General features: G+C 45.7%; 1 protein-coding gene across 5 annotated transcripts in view; it reads left to right on the top strand.

Moving 5' to 3' along the window:
• Nucleotides 1–22,918, top strand: part of LOC147634110 (serine/threonine-protein phosphatase BSL3-like) — a 61,284-nt gene that overhangs the window by 12,187 nt on the left and 26,179 nt on the right. For all 5 annotated transcript variants that reach the window (XR_015266977.1, XR_015266976.1, XM_086805218.1 and 2 more), the window contains 11 exons: nt 7,513–7,591; nt 7,682–7,761; nt 7,857–7,951; nt 8,063–8,162; nt 8,328–8,397; nt 8,510–8,611; nt 8,698–8,779; nt 9,003–9,182; nt 21,840–22,246; nt 22,343–22,513; nt 22,613–22,851. Coding sequence is in view for 3 of the 5 variants with exons in the window: in XM_086805218.1 (XP_086661344.1) it covers nt 7,513–7,591; nt 7,682–7,761; nt 7,857–7,951; nt 8,063–8,162; nt 8,328–8,397; nt 8,510–8,611; nt 8,698–8,779; nt 9,003–9,182; nt 21,840–22,246; nt 22,343–22,513; nt 22,613–22,851 (1,605 nt within the window). In the remaining 2 variants the exon portion in view is untranslated. The remainder of the gene's footprint in view (nt 1–7,512; nt 7,592–7,681; nt 7,762–7,856; nt 7,952–8,062; nt 8,163–8,327; nt 8,398–8,509; nt 8,612–8,697; nt 8,780–9,002; nt 9,183–21,839; nt 22,247–22,342; nt 22,514–22,612; nt 22,852–22,918) is intronic.

Raw genomic sequence — 22,918 nt, 5'->3', positions numbered from 1 at the left:
TTTCCACTGGCTTATCTGTGCTACAGAGTTGTTTCTTCTAGCCCTTTGTGAGAGGAGGGGTATGTTGGGGTAAAGGCGTTATGCCCACCCTTATAGTGTGTACAAGCCCATAAGTTATAGTACATAGTACACTTAGTACTTTTAATGTACTAAGTGCACTATGTGTACTAGTGCAATATACATGTGTGATAGGGGAGTCACACACTTATATCTTCATGAGTTGACTTATCCCCACAACTCTCTCTCTCTCTCTCTCCCTTGTTTCTCTGTGTATGTCTCCCACATGAATTACTCTATACCCCATTTCACCTCTGTCACCATATCCTAGGAATATGCATTTGTGAGACTTAGGATCAAGTTTGGTGCGCATTTCCCTGCGTATGTGCACGTACGCAACGCAACCAAACACTCTCAAGTGCTTGTATGACGGAGGCTTCCCTGTCCATACTTCCTCTGGCACTTTCCCACCAAGCCTCGTGTTAGGTGACCTGTTTATAAGGTGAACGGCTGTCATAACAGCTTCAGCCCAAAAACCATGAGGTAACGCAGCATGTGACAACATAGAACGGACCTTCTCCTGTATGGTCCTGTTCATCCTCTCTGCTGTCCCGTTTTGTGGAGGATCATAAGGAGTAGAGAGCTCCCTCTTGATGCCTTTAGCATCACAAAAGTCCTGAAACTGTTTGGACATGTACTCTCCAGCATTGTCGGAGAGACCACGTGGTAGTTGGCGAGCACCAGGCCCTTGGCGCTGAGCTCCTCAGAGAAGCATTTGGTCTCGATTGCCTCCATGTCGAACCGCATGGCGTGGGCGGCCAAAACGCATGTGTGGAATAGCATCGACACCACAAACAGAGGCCTTTTGCTCCCCGGCAGCGGCGCGAGTGCTCGTTGCTGTGTTTTCGCCGCCTTCGCCCAACGCTCGTGTATTCGCCTTCGCTCACGCCTAGTGGCTCGCTCAGCCTAGCTTCGAGCTGACACCTAGTCGACCCCTGCTGCGAGCGCTGCTGTAGGCGCCTGGCAGCGCTGACACGCCTGTGTGTGTTCCAACGCCCGCCACCTTCTGTTTCCGCCCACCTGCCTGCAACTGCTGCAAGGTAGCAACGATCATCAGCCCTTAGTCGACCTGCTGTGCAGCGCTTTGCTGCGCTGCCTGTCAGCTGACACCTGCAACACCAAGCTAGCCAACAGCAAGTGCCACCGGTGTGTGAAGCGACCCCAGCACTTGTCCCTGCCGCCCGTCAGGCTGAATGTATGACAGTACCCAATCAGCACCCAGCTATGGAAGTACTACAAGCTCTGATACCAGTTGAAATGGGGTATAGACTTTGGGATCCCGTGAATAGAAAGATTATACGCAGCAATGATGTCATTTTTGATGAAACATGCATGTATAAGGAGCCTGCAAGGCAACAGGAGCCTGGCAGAGTCATCTTTGATGATGATGGACATCATGGACAACAACAAAGGGCTGTAAATCAGCCATTACAGCAGGAAAACCAGCCCTTAAATGGTGCTGAAAATGGTCCAAATGGACAGCCAGATATGGCAGCAGATATCCCTATGGATATACCATAGTTAGAGGAGATACCGGGCATGATATTTCAGCCTTATGGCATGGAACAGGAGCCACCAATGGGTGATATGCAGGCTGGACAGCAACCTGCAAATGATGGTCATTGGGTACGGAGGTCCACAAGACCCTCCGGAGCCCCTGACAGGTTTGTTCCAGGGGTTGACTACTTGATGCTCACTGACTGTGGGGAGCCCTCATGTTATGAGGAGGCTTTACAGAGGGCAGACAAAGCTCTATGGGAGCGTGCCATGAAGTCAGAGATGGATTCTCTGCATAAAAATGGAACTTGGAAGTTGGTGCATTTGCCTGCAGGCAAGAAGGTTTTGCCATGCAAATGGGTATACAGGCTCAAAGTTGCACCAGATGCAAAGCCAAGATACAAAGCCAGGTTAGTGGCTAAGGGCTTCAAGCAGGAATATGGTGTGGACTTTGATGAAATCTTCTCTCCGGTGGTCAAAATGACCACACTTAGAGCTGTGTTAGCTTTGGTTGCACATGATGATCTGGACTTGATTCAGATGGATGTGAAGACTGCTTTTCTTCACGGTGATCTCTATGAGGAGATATATATGCAGCAGCCAGAGGGTTATGCAGTGAGTGGAAAGGAGAAGCTTGTATGCAAGCTGAAAAAGAGTCTTTATGGGCTCAAACAGGCACCAAGGGAATGGTATCATAAATTTGATACATTCATGAAATCCCAGAAATTCAGGAGAAGTGACATAGATCACTGCTTGTACACCAAGAAAGCTTTGGATGGCAGTCTATTAATCCTCATCTTGTATGTTGATGATATGTTGATTGCCGGGAAATCTCGTAAGGAGATGGATACCTTGAAGCAGAGGTTGCATCAAACCTTTGATATGAAGGATTTGGGTGATGCAAATCACATTTTGGGTATGCGGATACTTCGGGACAGAAATCAGCATGTGTTGTATTTGTCTCAGAAGGAATACATTGGCAAAGTCTTGCAGAGGTTCAATATGGACGGGGGGAAGAAGACTAGTACTCCTTTGCCTCCATATGTGAAACTCAGTGCTATGGACAGCCCACAGTCAGATAGAGACAGGGCTGATATGGCCAAGATTCCGTATGCTTCAGCTTGTGGCAGTCTCATGTATGCCATGGTTGCTACTAGGCCGGACATTGCATTTGCAGTGGGAGTGGTTTCTAGATACATGGCCAACCCTGGCAAGAAGCATTGGGAAGCAGTGAAAGGTGTCATGAGATACCTGAAGGGCACACAGGATATGTGCATTTGCTTTGGCAAACAGGATGCATTAGTGCATGGTTACACGGATTTGGATTATGCCGGTCATCCAGATAACCGGAAGTCTACTACCGGTTATGTGTTTACATTCACAGGAGGTGCTGTGTCATGGATATCCAGGATGCAGAAGTGCACTGCCTTATCTACTACAGAGGCCGAGTATATTGCAGCCACAGAGGCTTGCAAGGAGGCATTATGGCTATCTCGGTTAGTGGTTGATTTGGGTTATACAGGGGATATTCCATTGTTGCATTGTGACAGTCAGAGTGCCATCCAGTTGGCAAAGAATCCTGTCTTTCATGCAAAGACGAAGCATGTGGATGTGAAGTATCACTTCATCAGAGAGGTGATAGAGAACAAGCAAATTCAACTTGTTAAGATTCATACGGATGACAACCCGGCTGATCTGTTGACAAAGAGTTTGCCTTCGGAGCGGTTTGCTCATTGCAGACACTTGACGGGCATTGGATGAGGCCAGTTTCAGCCTTGATATGGCCTTGTATATTATCATGTACATGCTGATTTTTCTTTTCCTTTACTTAAGGGCACTTTGCCTTTAAGTGGGAGGCTGTTGGGGTAAAGGCGTTATGCCCACCCTTATAGTGTGTATAAGCCCATAAGTTATAGTACATAGTACACTTAGTACTTTTAATGTACTAAGTGCACTATGTGTACTAGTGCAATATACATGTGTGATAGGGGAGTCACACACTTATATCTTCATGAGTTGACTTATCCCCACAACTCTCTCTCTCTCTCTCTCTCCCTTGTTTCTCTGTGTATGTCTCCCACATGAATTACTCTAACCCTAATTCACCCATTTCAGGGTATGGCAATTTGAAGGGTGGAAACAGAGATTGGATAGTGGATTTGTACTTAGGCTGAGTTTGAAGCCATGTTCATGGAACAGCTAGATGTATGCTCAAGGCTGCCCTGTTGAATTGTCTTGGTTGATCAGAGGAAAAAACACAGTGTGCTGCTTTTGTGGGACACAGATCTGTATGTGAATCCTCTATGCTAAGAGGTCTTGAGGGCTGCCAGATTGGACATGCAATTTGCTTTCTTTGACTGGCTTTGTTGTACTTAGTTATACATTCCATTGAATTTGAATAAAGAAATACCGAAAGGGGCGCCAAGCTTTGGGGCCAACAGGTGTCGATTTCCTTTTAGTTTTGGAGCATTCTAGCTCTTGCTAATTTGTTATTTGTTTGGACTACAATTGGAAGGGTGACTGCTAGTCTACCGCACTTTGGTTTCTACCAGAGGCCGGTTTCAGCCGCTCTATGGAGTGACAGTCCCATAGAAGTGGCTCCAGAAATGGAGATGGACCAAATGGTGACAAGGGGAGTGAGGAGAGTTTCTCGCAGTGGGAGAGCCAATTGGCAGGTTGCTAACAAGAGATCTAGGCAAGAAAGGCAACACATACAGTGGGAAGTCCATCCATAGATGAAGCTCAACAGGTAGGAGGGAGCGCCCGAGGATGCCGTAAAGCTTTCAAGCGAGAAAGTGGTATCGATGAGTCCCTAAGAAAGGAGCAGATTTTGGAGCATGACCCCAAGGAGCAGACACTATGAAGCTCCCATCCTAGAGTCCATGCCAGTATTGAGGACAAAGAGGAGTCATTGAGTGTACTACAGATTTTTCTCTCCAAATCCACTGAGGACGAGGATGAGATGAGTGATTCCAAAGTGGTGTCTACTATGCTAGCCGAGCATTTAGAGGCAGAGGGACTAGTTCTAGCGCTCGTAGATCTCTAAGAGGTAGTGGTGGAGACATCATTGGAGACAGAAAGTCCAGTAGCCATGCTATTGGAGTTCAGACTGGTGTGTGGAGTAGAGTGAGTTTGCCAGAAGATCCATATCGGCATGGAGCTATGGAGCATCAATTGCACCTGTGCTCCAAGTTAAGCAGAAGGGGATGCCATGTGCACTCTCCTGAGTGTGACGTGGACATGCTTCTATCCATTGGCCACCTCAGAGGTCTAGTACATGGCTAGATTCATGTGTTTGTAAGGGCTATTGTGCTATATCATTGTAATATTGTCCAGGCGCCCAATGAGTAGCCCAATGTGGACAAATTTATTGGGTTATTGTGTGAACATACTTATTTGGACATTATTATTAGGGTTTGTAGAGTTGGTAGCCAACTCGCCAACATTAGACACTATAAATAGGAGTCTAGGCTTTAGCCATATTCTGTCATTGATCATGATTCATCATTGAGTGATTGAGAACTTAGGAACAATGCTACGACTGAGTAACTATATTCAACACTGTATACATTTTATGTTAGTAATACATGGTAGATTAGGTCATCTCTCTCTATTGTGTATTGAGCATGAAGAAGCAACAGTTTGAACATGGGTTTAAGTCTTCGATTAGATGCTAAGCGCAATCAATCAATTCATAAACACGCTTCCGCAAGCACCCATGTTACATAATAATGTCCCAAATGGTCATATTTTGCCTCCAAATTGTTCCAAAAAGATGTCCCATCCATGGGTACATGTTCCGGGCACTTTTGGACGTCTATAGGGCCTCAAAATCAGGTCCAAATTTGCCTCTAAATCTGCCCATATACTTGCTAGGAAAGATAATCATGTCCATGAGCATTGGGATTAATGGATGCACATGACATCCCCTCCTGCTAAGCTTGGAGCACTGGAGTACTCCATACACCTTTGCTTCGATTACGTTCCGGTCCAATTGAAGACTCTTGTTCATATCCTTTGGCTTGATCCCCAAGCTCTTTGACTTGGTCTTCAAGTTATCTGGCTTGGTATCTAGATCTTTTGAGTCACATGTAGTCTCAACCTCCTCCTACTGGGATTCGGAGAGATTTCTAGATGGTCCTCTGAGACCGTCGGGCCGACGACCTCATCCTTCTCTCCAAATAGGATTTGGAGAGATCCACCTCCTTGAAAACTATCGGGCTCATCCTTCTCCAAATAGGATTTGGAGAGATCCAACAGCCCGATTTGCAGTTGTGGTTCTCGCTTGGCTTTTGGCTGTGGCTTTGGTTTTGGCTCTGGCACGTGCATCTCGGGTAATGGCACCTTCTTGAAAACACCTCCTTCTGTGATTACATCTCCTGAGAACTCTTGTCTTGGAAGCTTTCCCTCTCTTGGGTCAATGCTCTTGGTCTTGGGGTTCTTCACAACCCTAGGTGATTCTACCTTAATCTTTGCCGATGCTGCCATGAACATTTCCATCGCCTTGACGAGCTGATAAAACTCTTTTTGAAGCTATGTTTGCTATGCTTCTACTTGAAGTTGTCCTTCTTGAAGCCTTGCAACAAGCCATGTTGCTTCTTTGTGTCGAATCTTCTCCAACAAAGTCTCTCTTCCTTGCCAATGTCTTTCCTTCATGTCCTCAAGGCTTTCCATTGTAGATTGAAGTGAGAGAGTCCAAAAGAAGCCTTTTCCTACCTAGGTTAGACCTAGGTTTTGTCTCTTGGAGATCTACCCTACATGCAAACCTATGCCACATGCAAAAATGGGCTGAAACCCTAATTTAGGTTCTCCACTTTTCACACTGAATCTAGGGCTGAAACACCATTGCTGGGTTGAACTCATGCAAAATACAAAAACCCTAATTTTGGCTTGCAAACCCTTAAACGCAAACCCTAATTCAACTTGCAAAAAATGCAAGCTAAGGATTGCCTAGGGTGACCTAAGCTATGATACCAATGTGACAAGCTTTGTGGAAGTGTGTCTATGATTAACGCTAAGCAAAGGACATTAAACGTTAATCCTATGTTTAGCAAACACACAGAAGACAAGAAAGACCTAATCTACTGTATATTCTAAACATGAATATGTGCAATGATCTTGGATCTTGACCTAGATCCAATTCGTGCATACTAACCTACATACATACAAAAGCTTGCTAATTCCACAGCTTGGTCATGCTCTCTAGATGCTTGCCTTTTTGCCTAGAGCTGCCTCGAGCTACTTCTATGGGGGGGTTCTTGCCAACACCTATGAGATGCTTGAGAGATCTATTTGATTTCTATCTTTCCATGCCCTTTGACCTCCTTCATATAGGGATAGGATGGAAAATCATGTTCAGGTCGGTTTTGCCTTTTTGACCTAGATAACAATGTCCAAAAAGTCATATTTGACTCCAAATTGTGCCCAAAAGGTGTCCCATCCATGGGCACATGTTCCGGGCACTTTTGGGCGCTTGTTGGGCCTCAAAATTAGGTCCAAATATGCCTCTAAATCTGCCCATATACTTGTTAGGAAAGATAATCATGTCCATGAGCATCGGGATTAATAGATGCACATGACATAAGGTATAGAAGCTTTTGTTGTCTTAAAGTGCTGAATAGTGAGTGGTAAGTTTCACTAAGCGTCCATACAGCATTTATTAGAGTTGGGAAAAAAAAAACACAGACGTGGGAACCAGCCCATCTTTAGTTTCCAATGGGGTGGACAGCATGCACACACGCACCATACATGTGTAACGAATTGTATACATTGTACTTGCATCGTTGTCATTGTAATTAAGAGAATTATTGATCTCAAGGGACAAGCTTGTTATAATTTGAGTAACTTTCTGTTGTTTCCATAAGGCAGATTATACTATGCATGGGCACATATATTCAAATCATGAACCAGGCCTGGTTCATGGGGCACAATGTTCATATTTAAATATCTTTCTTGCAGGTTGCATCCTCTTGGAGAGCCGCCTTCTCCAAGAGCAGCACATGCTGCCACTGCAGTTGGCACCATGATAGTCATACAGGTAAAAGCTATAAGCTCTTTGAACTGGTTGGGTGTAAGTGGTAGGAATTCTAATGACTTGAGATTTTAAGCTAGTATTGAGTCATTGTAGGGAGGCATCGGACCTGCTGGACATTCTACGGAAGATCTACATGTACTTGATTTGGCGCACAAAAAACCAAAGTGGCACAGGTTTTTATTGTTTTAAGGTTTGGGTATGAGTCCCAAAAGAGCTTGTGAAGGGGAATACATTGCTCACTATCCTTGCTTGTTTTTTATGATTTTAGAGTGGTGGTGCATGGGCTGGGCCCTGGACCCCGGTATGGTCATGTCATGGCGCTGGTTCAACAAAGATATCTCGTTGTCGTTGGTGGAAGTGATGGTCGGTTTGAGATCACACCTTAGGCCTTTTTTTCCTTAACTTTGTTACTGGGCCCGACAAAGTATTTTCTTTCATTGTGATTGGATGTTGCATAACTTAGGTTGCATGCAGGGAAAAAATGTCTAGCCGATACTTGGTGCTTGGACACAGCATCAAAGCCTTATGAATGGAGGAAACTTGAACCAGCGGGCGATTCCTTACCGCCTTGCATGTACTGTGAAGTATCTCTTCCATGCTGACGCATACATGCATATGATCATGTTATCAGAACTGCTTAGTGCAGCATTCATCTTGAAGCTAACCTTGCAAATAAGATTAAAATGGTTTTTGATATCTTTGACCTATTTGCTGAACTGTCAACTACTTGTGTGTACAGGTATGCAACATCAAGTGCACGTGCAGATGGTTTACTATTGGTTTGTGGTGGTAGACATGCCAATAATATGGTATGTAACATGGCAAAAACAAAAGTTTTTCTTGCCTCTAGCTTCTTACTTATGAAGGTAAACATGAAAACAGAGAATGTTATGTGTCCTTATGAACTGGTACATAATGCAGTCTCTGGACAGTGCTTATGCGTTGATTAAACATCGGGATGGACATTGGGAGTGGGCTCGTGCTCCTGGAGTAGCTCCTTCACCACGATATCAGCATGCGGCTGTATGTCTCCTTTCCTAGCTCTTCAATGCTGTGCCTTGGTTTTTGTAGGTCATTCAGTTGAGTCAATCACTCGATCTGTGCTACAGGTTTTTGTGCACTCGAGGCTTCATGTCACCGGTGGTGTACTTCAAGGACGCAGGATGGTCGAGGGGGCTGCGAGTGCTGCTGGTAAGTTTAAACCCAAGTATAATGCTACCTTTTTTAGCTTCTCTAGCAGCCCAGCCCAGCCCCCCCAAAACACCCCAACACCCCCCCCCCCCCCCCCCCCCCTTCTTTTTTCACTGCCTGCTATCTTCTTTTGCTTCGCTCACTGGTCCTCCAAAATACCTTACATCACCGTCACTCCACGAAGCAAAATGATGTTTTGGGTGAATATACTTTCTGCATGCAGTTTTGGACACAATTTCGGCCATTTGGTTTGATTGCAATGGAGCAGTGACAAGTCCCAATGTCAATAGAACAAGTTTAGATGAAGCAAAAGGGGATGCTTACGTGGAGCCCACAAGGCGCTGCCGCCATGCAGCAGCTGCTGTAGGCTGCAAGATCTACCTGTATGGTGGGCTTAGAGGAGGTAATGCCATCATGCTTCTTTTTTCAGACAAACTGTGTCTTCTGATATTTGCGTACTGTAAAAGAAGGGCTAATTTTATTTGAAAAGTTTTTTCAATCATGATTTCTGCTGAGAGTGAGTCAGCATGCTGCCATTTGGTCTTGGTCTGAGTGTTGGTTTTTGGGGCCTGGAGGTTAATAGAGCATTAAATGCATGACAAAGTATCGGCGACTGAGGTGACACTGCTCCCCCCCCCCTCTTCTGGACACTGCCCTGGCCTCATCCAAGCTGTACCTCTCTCCTCTTGTTTTGGTCAGCTGCACCTGCCACCTGCCTTGGCCCTTCGGCTAATCCCTCCTCTTGTGCTCCCCTTCCTTCCCTTAGCTTTCTTCGGCCTCTTCCCCGTTCAGTCTGTTTGCCTTTTGCCCCTTGTATCTCCTCTTCACTGGCCCAAGGATTCTCATCATTTCACGAGAGTTGCGATGATCAAATCATCCACATACAGTAAAACCAAAGAAAATTTCAACCTTCCTTCTTGGTATACAAAGAGTGATTACCATGTGAATTCTTGAATCCCATATGAATCATGAACTTGTCAGTCTGATCAATCCATGACCTGGGTGCTTGTTTTCAAGCCATCAGTGTTTCTCTTCAACCTGCAAACGAGATTCTTATGAACATTTCATTCATTGATGTCGCCAAGGATAAAATAAACTTGATTGTATCCATCTTTGCTACCAGTGCTTAAGTTTCTTCATAATCCACTCCATGTGCATAGCCTCTTGCAACCTTGCTTCATGTCTCTTCTTTGTTGTATTTCAGCTTATAAATCCACTTACATGTGAAGGCCTTTATACCTTTGGGTAGCTCCAAATTTTTGATTATTGTGCAAGGCATTCATGTCTGTATCCATTGGTTGCTTCCACTTTGTATCTTGTACTGGATCTTCGTACACAATTAGTTTCCTCAATGGTTGGGCACCTTTGGTAAGGTATGTGAAGCTTGAGCCTTTGGAGCTGTTCTCTCTCTCTCTCTCTCTCTCTCTCTGCCATGGGATTGCCCTCACGATCAATTTCTTTCTGTAAGTCCAGCGGGGCGTGCCGTGACAGATTCAACCACTTGTCCAAGAGATAAAGAGAGAGAGAGAGAGAGGGGAGAGAGAGAAGGGTATAGGGAACTTGCACAGGACACCACACTGAGCAGGGCACAGGTCCGGTCCCCTTTCAGGAATTTATTTAGGATCAATCCACGGGCTTTTCCAAGCCAGGACAAATACAATCAATGGGTACAATATCAAACAAATATGTCGATGTAGAAATTTGGGTCAAAGTCAATGTCGTGGCACGAGATCTTTGATGCCGAGCACACCACGGGGATTACCCACAAGAATCTCTCACTGGGCTAGTACCAGATCCAATGTCCAAATCCAAGTTCAAATCGAAGTCCAAGTATGAATCAAATCCCGAATCACAAAGATGTCCAAAAGAACTCAATATCCCATTCTGAGAAGAACCTCGAAAAAGCAAAACACCAAAGTGGTAGAATGAGTGCCCGACTGCCAATCTCTCTGCTGAGGATCTGGAGAAAGATACTGGCAGCTTGATGTGGCGGGTGGTGATCAAAAATGGCAGCAGTGGCGGCGGGTGGCGGTGGCGCAGCCTTGTTACCGCCGAATGGAGAGGGTGGTGAGACTGAAGATGGTGATGTTGATGATGATCTATCTCCACATACTTCATCCACTTGATACCCAAGCAAGGGGGCTCTAGCTTCTTTTATACTTGGAGAGGGCCTTGCTTTTTGCCAAAAGCAGCACTTTATGCTTTGCTTTTCTCTTTTTGCTTCAATATTTTAATAATAATAAAATATTACTCCTCTTTTGCCAAAGTTCTTGATTTATTGCTTTTCTAGCTTCAAGGCCTTTCTTTTTGGCCTTGGAGTTGCTTTTTGGAAAAGCGGCTTTTAGCTTTTTGATTCAGCTCAGTCTCCTCTTTCCAATGGTGCCCTTAGCTTGCGGTCAACTTAGTTTGACTTTTTGCTTTTTCTTGTTTTTTTTTTGGTCCAAAATTGGTGCTTTTTCTTGAGCCAACTTCATGATCCCTATTCCTATGCTTTGATCAACCTGTTCATGTGTTCGGGCATGTGTTCCATCATGTGAAATAGAGCTAGGAGGGCCAAATAGAGCTAGGAGGGCCATGCTTTCATCAACCTGTTCATGTGTCCGGGCATGTGTTCCATCATGTGAAATAGAGCTAGGAGGGCCAAATAGTTACATTCCCTTCCTCTTATATCGCAGTTGTCCTCAATTACAGTTGCAAGTGTTCCAAGCATATTCATATGTTCCATGTCTATCCATGTGTTTCAAGTATATCAAGTACATCCATATATTTCAAATATTTCCTAGAGTGGTTTTTTCCCTTGGACATCAAGTGTGAAAGGACATATAATATTTTGTACTTCTATATTATATGGATGTGGCACACATGCAAGGGTGGACTTGCATTTTGTGGATACCACACTGTTGGCTCTCTCTCTCTCTCTCTCTCTCATTTCTGTGTGTGAGCTTCTCAATCCTGCACCTAACCCTAATGTGCAGGTTTGTGTGTGTGAGTGTGAGAGTCCAACACCCAACAATAAATAGCCTAAAAAAGACTCATAAAAATGGTAGAAAAATCCTATATGATGTCTGCTAGTTATGCAATGCAGGGTCTCATAGAAATGACCAGTACAAGCATGTTAAGGTACATGTGTCATGTAGACCATCTGGAGATGATATATTTTCCAACACCTTCTCTTTAGCGCCAGAGGGGCGGTCCAATACCAGCACGCTGAAGTAAAACCTCCAAAGTAGCTCTTGGAAGTGGTTTGGTGAAGAGATCAACCACATTGTCCTTGGTAGAACAGTAGGCCAACCAAAGAAGTCCAAGCTCGTCCAGTTGCGTACAAAATGATAATGCACCTCAATATGCTTGGATCGTCCCCGTATCACAGGATTTTGAGCTAGAGCAATAGCACTCTAAGAATCCAAGAAGATGGTAATCGGGGAAGTGTCGGCACATCACAAATGCTCCAGGATCTGATGAATTCAAAGTGCCTTAGTGGAGGAGAGAAGGTAGGATTTGTACGCAGCCTCAGTGGAAGAAGCAGCATTAATCCTCTTCTTTTGAGACTTCCATGAAACCAATCCTGTACCAAGCATGAAGCAATATCCAGATGTAGACCTCCGAGTATCAATATAGCGTGCCTAACTAGAATTTGTGAAACGAACCAAATCAGCACTGTTGGAATAGGTGATGTCATAATTTGAAGTAGGCCAACCAAAGAAGTCCAAGCTCAACAATCCAGTTGCGTACAAAATGATAATGCACCTCAATATGCTTGGATCGTCCCCGTATCATAGGATTTTGAGCTAGAGCAATAGCACTCTAAGAATCCGAGAAGATGGTAATCGAGGAAGTGTCGGCACAGCACAAATGCTCCAAAATCTGATGAATTCAAAGTGCCTCAGTGGAGGAGAGAAGCTAGGATTTGTATGCAGCCTCGGTGGAAGAAGCAACAACAATCCTCTTCTTCTAAGACTTCCACGAAACCAATCCTGTACCAAGCATGAAGCAATATCCAGATGTAGACCTCTGAGTATCAATATAGCTTGCCTAACCAGAATTTGTGAAACCAACCAAATCAGCACCGCTGAAATAGGTGATGTAATAATCTAAAGTACCTCAAAGATAACAAAGAACTCTCAAGGTTGCCTGCCAATGAGACCTTTGAACGGTTGATGAGAATTGGCTGAGAACACTCATAGCATATGAGATATCTTGACGGGTAAGGCAATGAGCCAACAATATGCCAGTACTCTGTGGAATCCACCAAGGTTGTATCATCCTCCTTGGATAACTTGGCATTGGGATCCATGGGACAAGAGAGAGGTGTAGAGTGTGAGTACCCATAAAGTGAGAGCATCTTCTTCACATACTTCTGTTGAGAAATGAAGATACAATCATCTTTTTGCCAAACTTCCAACCCAAGAAAATGGATCTTCCAAAAAGTTGGAATCCGGACCCCAGAAGCGGCACTCTTTGGATCTTAGATTGTAGACTGTGAAGATCATCCGCTTTGACTTTGGTGTGAGTGTGGTTCTCTTTTGATCTGGGACATGCAACACAACTGAATACATGTAGGTGAGATAAAGAAGGCTTGTGTCCTGTAAAAGCCTCCTCCGGAGTCATCCCCTCAATCGCTTTTGTGAGAGAGTGGTTAATGAGATAAACTGAGGTAGCCACAGCTTCACCCCAGAAAGTAGGAGGGAGACATACATGATGCAACAAAGCACGTTGCACGAGCCATCTCTTTTATGGTCCGTTATTCCGTTCCACAACTCCATTTTGCTGAGGAGTGTAAGGAATTGTGGTCTGTCAGGGAATGCCCTTTGTTGCAAGGAAGACATCAAACGGCACAAACTCGCCACCATTATCATTCCGGAGGAATGAAACTGTACTCCCAGATTGATTTTTCACCATCGCGATCCAAGTCTTGAAACTAGCAAAAGCATCTGACTTGCGAGAGTGAGCTGAGAAGTAAAGTTGGTGATCTTGTAGATATCCCCATCATGGACTCCATTGGCAATAAACGAGAGAGTCTTCCTGTCAATCACTTCAATGACGTCATCATCAAAGTACACACCAAGTCCCTTTTGAGAAGCTTTGCACACTGAAAATAGATGTTTGGAAATCCGTGGTACATATAAAACATCATGTAAGGTGGCAGAGGAACCCAAAGAAACATTACTAACACCGTTGACAGGAAGTGAGGAGTTGTCGCCGATGTGAACTGAAGAAGAGAGAATCTAGTAGTCCTCCAGGATATTGGCTTGATTGGTCATGTGGGTAGAAGCACCACTATCACCAACCCATTCCACCGCTTCAGGTGTGCCACTGACTGGTCGTGTGGGTAGAAGCACCACTATCACCAACCCATTCCACCGCTTCAGGTGTGTCACTGACCTCTTCTGGAGAAGTCATCTCTGTGATCACTAGGAGTGAATCCTGTGAAAAAGTGGATGAATCTGTGACTGCCTTGTATGCTACTTTGGCAGATCCCTCCTGAAACTTTGTCCTTGCCCTTGTCTTTGGTGTTGTCCTTGTCAGATGCTTTGGAAGCATCGTGGGCTTATACTTGGCTTTGGCTGCTCGAGAGCTATCACGACAAGCAAAGCAGCGAGCCTTAATATGACTTGTCCTTCCACTATAATCACATTCATTGCTTTTGTCCTTGGACTCCTTTGAATCCTGTTTACCCTTGCCTTTGCGTTTGCCCTTGTTGTTGTTGTTGTTGTTGGAGTTTTCTTTTTCGCCTTTGCCTTTGCCCTTGTCAGAGGCAACAAAAGCAGACTCCGCTTTGCCTTTTCTGCGAAGCATGCACTTGTCGTGGAGATAACTCACGACTTCCTCAAAAGGGGGGGAGAGGATCACGGAAGTAAATATGATCCCTAGGAAGCATGCAATTTTCCAAGAAGCTTATGGATAGGATTGTTGATCGTGCTCCTGTACTCCTCAAGATGCAGCTTGATACGGGTGAACTCTCTTGTTACGAACCTGTGTTTTTCTTTGGACAAGAAGCAGGTGGGCACGGGCACGGGCACGGGCACGGGATGGACAGTGTGAATGGCATCCATTTGGATATGAAAAAGAAACCCATGTGGGGCAGCCCAAGTGTGAAGGGGACAAAAGAATTAAAGTTTATAAGGTTTTAAAACCTTTGATGATAAAAAATAATAATAATATTTGGAAGCATGCGTTTTGCTATTTGCTTTTGGCATTTTGGAGAAAGCGAACTGAATCGCATCATCCTGGTTATAAAGCGAAGGGTGGCACATCACCTTGGAACATGAGGAGTTGGCACATGGCATTGAGCCAACCGGGTGTTGGTGGTCGTGGAAGCAGTCAGGCAGGAGACTTTCTGCAGCTGGAGCAGGCCACGTGCTGGTGGCGGCTGCATGTGTGGAAGCGGCTAGGCGGGGCGATGGCCTCAGGTGGTGTCGTGTGGCGTCTGGCACTTCTCTCCGTGGGTGGCTAGTCGCCAGAGAACACATGCGACTCACAGGGCTGTAGTGTTGTATGTGGACTGGCTGAGTAGGATTCGCATCCAGGCGCTACATACAGATACGTGTGGCGGAGCAGGATTCGCATCCAGGTGCTACATGCAGATACGTGTGGCTGAGCAGGATTCCTCGGGCGGAGAGCTTTAAAGGTCTCCTTGGGCTATGTTTTGGAGACATCAAGGGCTTGCTCTCTTCCCCATGTGTGGGGGCGCACACTCGCAGGTGTGTGTGTATGCCGGTGGGCGCTCGTGTGTACGCGTGGGTTGTTGTTGGAGGTACTACTGCTCTCGGCTACTGTTGTGGCGGCTTTGTGTGGGATGTACGGTCGAGCAAGGCTACTGTTGATGCTCCTGCTGCTGTTGTACAACAATACTGCTATTTCAAACCATGGGGGACAGGTGGCGGTGGCCTTATTTCCCAAACCTACTTGATGAAGGAGACTAGAGATACGCTTTTCTCTTTCTCTCTCTCATCGTGGATTGCAGGCCCTGTTGAAGAGATTTGGATACAGAGACCAAGCTACATATACACGGGATGATGTTCATGGAAGAGATGTGTTCCTCTTCGTCTTGAACTTATGTGTATTCAGGGATTGCTTGAAACGGCCTCTATCTTTCTCTCTCTGGGTTATTGAAAAAGCGCAGGGTATTGCTATGGAAAACAACCCTGATTTTAGCACCGTGATTGGATGGTGTATCTGTGAGGTTCTCATGGAAACAGGACATTGGTTTTCGAGAGGAAACAGGACTTTGGTTTCGAGGAAACAAGCCTATGGTTTATGGGATACAGGTCTTTTGTTTATCGGATATAGGTCTTTGGTTTCATGTGGAAAACATGTCTTTGGATTCATGTGAACATGTTGTAGTCTTCTCGAGGTTACATGCAAGCTGTGACTGTAGGAAAGGACATATGGTTTGGTATAGCCCTACTGCTATTTGGGAAAGTGGTAGAGATGGAGAAGACCTTTTCAAGCAGGGAGGTGTTGTACGAGTGTGCATTCTCCATGGTATGCTGTGTTGCAATAACGAGAGTTCTCATTTGGAAGTCCTGGGTGAAACTATAAGGGATCCTATTGGTAGAGGATTCTACAAGTTGTACTTTGTACTCAAATTTGTTCAAGTAAAGAAATACCGCAAGGGGCGCCACTGAAATTTGGGGCCAATCGGTTTCTGTGTAATGTTTGCAGGAGCACTCTAGCTCCCCTTGTTTGTTTTCCTTTTCCAGGTCCTCAAAGGTGTTGAAGTGTTTTGTGTGCGAGTGTTTGTTTCACGGCCCGTCAGATTTCTGAAGGCCGGTTTCACTCCAATCTTCTCAACCATGGTATTTGACTCATTGATTGTAATCTTCTCCAGGTTTGGCAATCTTCATTGTCGAAACTCTCCCATACCTCCTCTGGATCTCCTTCCACAGCTAATGAGCATTACTCTGGGTAGAGATAAACTGTGCAAAACGCAGCACTCTTGAGGAAGCCTCTGCTCCAAGAAAAACGCAACGTTTTTTCCTGCTTGTAGGTCAGCGTTTGGCTGTGATACCATGAAAGAAAGAGAAAACAGTGGCTGTAGGCAAAAGCACAAACTGTAGAAGGCTGTAGACAGTTGATTATTGCTGAAAATGAGCACGAGGGAAGCCCGTAGGTGCTTACAAGCATAAGATACTGTTGCAACAGCCAATGACCTCCAACAAATATGCAAGAATGAGATGGGAAATGATGAAAAGGATGTGAACCCTTACATATGAGCCAGTCGGCCAGCAGGTCGACAATAGTCAAGAGGCATAAATATGCCATAAATAGCCTAAAAAAGACTCAGAAAAATTGTAGAAAATTCCTATATGATGTATGCTAGTTATGCAATGCAGGGCTTGATAGAAATGACCAGTACAAGCATGCTAAGGTACATGTAGACTAGACCATCTGGATATGATATATTTTCCGACAATGATGAGCTGGATGGGGTTTCCCGTGGAGTGGATCCGTGGGGTTTCAGGTCTTTACTTAGCCTCTCACAGGCAGTTTCTCATTCAGGGAGCTCGTGGCGACAGATTCCCCCTTTCCCGCTCGGTCTGGCAAGGGGCTCCAGAGATTGTGTCTCCCCTTCGACTCAGGAGGAGCTGTTGGACTCAGAGTTTGCAGATGACACATGCTTACCCATCATGAGATGTGGGGAAACTCAAGAGATTCGCTGCGGCATTCGAGATCTTTTGTCGTGCATTAGGAGTATAGATCAACTCACATAAGCGTGTGGTTTTTGGGTAGGCTCTGCACCCGCCCCGACTTGGTACCCAGTTGAGGCTTTCCAATGGATCTCGATGGGCACTCTAGCTCGCTATCTCGGATGCTAGGTGGGCATCGACATCTCTCCGGAGCAGCAGTTCATCTCTCTTCTTTTGAGCATTTGGAAGAAGCCTTTGTACTGGAGTTCTGCCAGGCTCTCCCTAGTTGGTAGCATGGTGGTGGGGAACTAGGTCCTTGCCATCATGTGGTACATTACTTCTTGCTGGGCCTTCTCCTGAGCATGTATTGGCCAAGTACAATGGTTGATCCGGAACTTCTTATGGAACGGGTGTTAGCAGTCATCTCCTGTCTGTATATTTACACCAGGGCCTCTGTTGTGGGTGTGCCTGCCCGATTTAGGTGTTTTCTCATTTTTTCCCCCACTCACCATATTTTTTCCCTATTTTCTCTGGTGTGGGAGGCTGTCCTGTGGCTCTTGGATGACCCAGTTATGATGGCCGACTGCTTATGCTTCTCCACGACTCACTCTGAGTGCTGGCCGACTGGAGATATTGCAGGTCGGGTGTCATCATAGTGGTGTCGGCTGCTTTATGTGCTGGCCGACTGGATCATAGGGGCCATATAAAATGGCCCCTAGGCCCCACACACTTTGTATTGGGTATTCCGGGTTTTCTCTTGTGTATATGGTAGAGTTACACCTCTCTCTCTCTCTCTCTCTCTCTTTCTCTCTCTCTCTCCCTCTCTATTGCTGTGTTTTGCTGCAGTGCACTTGCTCTTGTGTTTTCAGATTTTGTCTTCATCTCCGCTGCATATTCTGACATGGTATTAGAGCTCTAGGCTCTTGATAAATCTTGGGAATTGTGTGAGCAAGAGGGGGGCTGTTGTGTTGCTGATTGGTGGACTGTTTTGGACTGTCCGGGAAGAGGAGAAGCAAGAGGAAGGCAGGCTGATTTGCTGGACAGCCACTTGCAGGTTTAAGTTCTTCTTTTTTCCCACCCACCCACCCTTTTCAGTTACACCCTCGCAATGGCAGATTTACTTGAGATGGCTGAGAGGCACGTGAAGATCCCGACACTCCCCACGTTCCCAGTGGACTATCAGTTGGACAGGAACAACTACGGCATATGGAAGGTAATGATGGAATCTGTTTTGGAGTCTTACGACCTTGCTGATTTCATTGTTGTTGGGGTTTCACGGCCGGAGTTAGAGGAAGGGGAGTTACCCTCGATTCAGAAGGAACGCGAAGCGCAGGCACAGTTGTGGGATCGTGTCAACGCTAGGTCCGTTCTTTCATTTTCCTCAATTGCACACCGCAGGTAATCAATTATATCAAGCATATGATGCTGGCCAGAGGTATATGGTAGCATTTGACTTCTCTCTATAACAGGGTATCGCCCATGAAGAGGATTTCCTTGGAAGTACAGGTGCGGGTGATGAATCCTGCAAAGTCGTCGACGATGCGGGAGCACATCAACAAGCTGTAGGTTCTTCAGCAGGAAGTTCTCCAGGTTGGGAAAGAGAGATCATCGGAGGATATGGCCATCACGTTGCTGTCGCATTTGCCCTCTCAGTACTCAGCATTTTACTCTTCTTTGATTACCAGTGGCAGGCTCAACACCGTCACATGGGAGGAGTTTGTGCCCATGGTCTTGGACTAGGAGGAAAGATTCACGAACCCTCCACAGGATGGAGGTTCGGAGGCCTTAATTGGCCAATGGTCGAAAGGCCGTAATAACAAGGGCAAAGGGAAGACTTCACCGGAGGTCTTCTGAGAAGATGTCGGACTCAGACCGCGAGAAACTCAAGGTAGGCATGCTTACCAGGCATGATATTCTATTGGCAGTCCACGGAGCGGATGAGGCAGTGGTTTGCTCACTTTTTCTATTGGCCCCTATGGTAGATTAAAGAGATCCGAGCCCCCCTTGGAAGATTTTAGTGGCTGCACTTTACAGAGGGTGAGGGGGATTGGATTTCAAGCACGAGAGTGGCACATAGACCCCCCATCGGCCAAGGTGGCCAGTGAGAGATTTTGGCAGCTATGGATATGGGAGAGCCGACCTCTCACACGCCTCCAATGGGACCCGAGAGAGTGGACTTGGCATGATCTTGTTGATCGGGAGGAGACTCTGGATGCTCCCTTTTTTGCATATATAGCACGGCTAGGCCATAGGATTCAGATGCCAGAGGTTGATGGCACCCCGATAGCAGTAGTACATTGGCAGTCATAGGGCCTCTCCCAACTTTTCCTCTTAGACTTTTTGGAAGTGGCTCTAGGACAGTTTTCGGCCTCGAAAAATCACCCTCTTTCTTTGGCTGATGGCACATAGGAGCTTGGCGGTTGGCATGTGGTTGGCCATTGGAGGTTGACTAGCAACTTGCACGAGGTGTGGCCACCCTCAAGATTCTCAACGACATTGTTTTTGGGATTGCCCAAAGGCTCAGTAGGTTTGGCAGCAGATTCTCCGCATCTTCACGATGGATAGGGCCTTGACCCGGATCATTACATGGGGCAACGTTTCTGGAGCCACAGAGGCTAAGGTTTTCAAGGAGGATGGTGGGGGGCTAGCCCTTCAGGTTTCTCACCTCCGCATTTTGGCAATACTAGTCATAGCCTCATCAACTGTCCACTAGAGATCGGGCTCATGTCAGAGATGGGAGGATTGCAGTAGCATTGCAGCTTGGCACATATGGCGAGCTAGATGTAGCGAAGCCAGCGAGTGTACCCACACTCCCTGCGGAGTCCATTAGGAGCATTTGGCTTGACATCATCCATACCCTCTGTGGTCAGCGGGGGAAGTTGTGGGGTGGCTCTAACTGCCTGTGGAAGCAGCGGGGAGCTTTCTTGTCTTGCGGCCTGGCCCTTTTCTCATTGACAGAGGTGCTGATCCCATTTGGCATTACAGACCACTTGTGTGGTTATCCCCCCCCCCCCCCCCCCCCCCCCCCCTTCCCCCTTCCCCCTGTATGAGATATAGCCTTCTTCTCATAGAGTGGCCAGCCGGAGGAGAAGTGCATCTTTCTTCACCTTTGATTGTTTGCTCTCCACCCTGTACATGAGGCAAGGTTGTATCTAGCCGTGGTTATATTTAACCCATCGTGGCTGTTTTTCATTAACTAATAGAAGGATCTATTTCGCGCACGTGGTGGCCGCCAGGGGGGTGGGTGGGTGGGTTGAAGAGCTCTCTGTAATATCTGTGGTTTGTGCTTATTCTTACTTTCTTTAGCGGTGCATTTGCCCTATCAACTACTTATTTGTTGTACTAATTCTTTCTATTTGCTACTTCCCTTAGTGCTAGGCTTCATTATGGCTGAGTCTGCCCTGCATCTCCGGAGGTTTGACAGAAACTCAGTATGAAGGGCTTAGTGTGAATATATGCTCTTATGTGTGTGTGTGTGTGTGTGTGTGTGTGTGTGTGTGTGTGTGTGTGTGTGAGCATATCTTGATACAGAGTTCTACACCCACTATTGGGCGCTGATGACGTTAGTGGGGATGTCATAGTATCTAGTCCATACTATGCATAATGGAGTTGATAGTTATATAATCTTGTGGGTTGACTACCATGAGTATATAACATGCATGTTCCCAAAAGGCGAATTTGGCCATTTTCCCGGATTCATCTAGGTATATATACTTTTCAATCAAAGCAACAAGCATAACTTACAGGTTTATGGTTTTATGGCTGCATACCTGTGAGTATTTGGGCTGAGATCTTTGAGGTAACATGAAACTCTTTGTTACACTCACCTTGCTAGCCTGCAGAGCATGTTAGCATGCATCTAAAACATCTTGTTGTTTTTAAGGCGAGGTTTGTCACCTGTTGTGATCTTGGTCTTTGTCCAATGATACCTCTCGTGCTGCTTGGAATTTGAAAACTCGTTTTGGATCACCCTCTTCTGGGATTAAATTTGTTGTTGTTCTTACAAGATTATGGTCTACCTGATGCATTGTTTTAAAGGCCTTTTTTATGCAGCATCAGGGTGGCTCTTCCTCAATTTTTGATATCCGGAAATGTCTTCTCTAGCCTCACATCACTTTCGAGGTTTTTCTTCCCAAAATACTAGCCCTTGATTTGGGACTTAGCTTGTTAATCACCTTGCTAGCTTAATATGTCTTATGTAGTATATGCCTGGACAATATGTTTGCGATTTTTCTTCGTGAAGTATTGGTTCTTGATTTGGTATTGAGCTTCTTAATCAGGATTCTAGCTTAATATAGTGCATGTAGTATATACCTAAACTATGGTCTTTGCCATTGCTAAAGAAAGTGGTGAACTTGCTAATGTCTTTTTATGGAATTCTGTCTGTTTTTATGTTTATGATCATAGTCTAATCCTGAGAGTGTGTGCAGAAAATTTGCTAGATGATCTTTTAGTGGCAGATGATGTATCAGCAGTAGGGGAGGCTACAGTTCAATTTGCATTGGGTTCCAAAAAGGAGATTTCCACGGCAGCTGCTGTGGTACCATCAACCCATGGGGCTTTGTCTATGGATCAAAGTGGCAACAGAGCTGGAATCTTAAGAGGAGGAGAGGATTTAGTGAACGCATCACGGGCGGAAGCGGAGGCAATGAGTGCAACATATGCAGCCGTTACCGAAAAAGCAGCTGCTTTGCGTACGGCACAGATCGAGGAAGATCAATCAATGGATGAAGCTGAGAATTCTTCCGAGTTTGATTCCGATAAATTTGAGGCATCTGCTATGCCATCAAGTGCAGCCTGGTCACCATATCTGGATATTCGCTTGCACCACAGAGCAGTAATATTCCTCAGTTGCAATAACTATCTAGTGTCGGTTCTGCGAAAGGACTCTGCCATGTTACCATGAAGTTGATACACTCAATGTTTGTACCAGGTGGTTGTTGCACACGATCCTGGGGCTGGCTTAGGGGGCTTAGTTAGACAGCTCTCATTAGATCAGTTTGAGAATGAAGGGCGCAGAGTGAGCTGTGGTACTGCAGATAGTGGTATTGCTGCCAGAAGATTGTTGGACAGGCAGATGTCCACTAGGAGCCTGCATAAACAGGTCCTTTTTGTAGTCTCTTGCTTTTTGGTAGTAGTTGATTGGGAATACATACTTTTTTGTAATTGGGAAACTTTTGAAACGTGTTTTGATTGTATGCAGATAATCGAACAGCTGCTTCTGCCCCGTGGCTGGAACCCTTCTGCCATACGACAATATTTTTTAGATGCTGATGACGTTGCAGAGCTTTGTGACACAGTTCAACAAATTTTCAGACGCGAGCCTACAGTACTGAAGCTGAGGGCACCTATTAAAATTTTTGGGGATTTGCATGGCCAATTTGGGGACCTGATGCGTTTGTTTGATGAGTACGGGTACCCCTCAACTGCAGGGGATATAGCGTAAGTTCTTTGGACTCTGCTTTATGTATGTGTGTGTGAGTGTGTATGTGCACCTGCACCCAGACAC

The sequence above is a fragment of the Cibotium barometz genome, chromosome 11 (genome assembly GCF_041138505.1).
Source record: "Cibotium barometz isolate CiBa-2024 chromosome 11, ASM4113850v1, whole genome shotgun sequence".
Classification (NCBI taxonomy): domain Eukaryota; kingdom Viridiplantae; phylum Streptophyta; class Polypodiopsida; order Cyatheales; family Cibotiaceae; genus Cibotium; species Cibotium barometz.
This window is presented reverse-complemented; position numbering and strand designations above follow the sequence as displayed.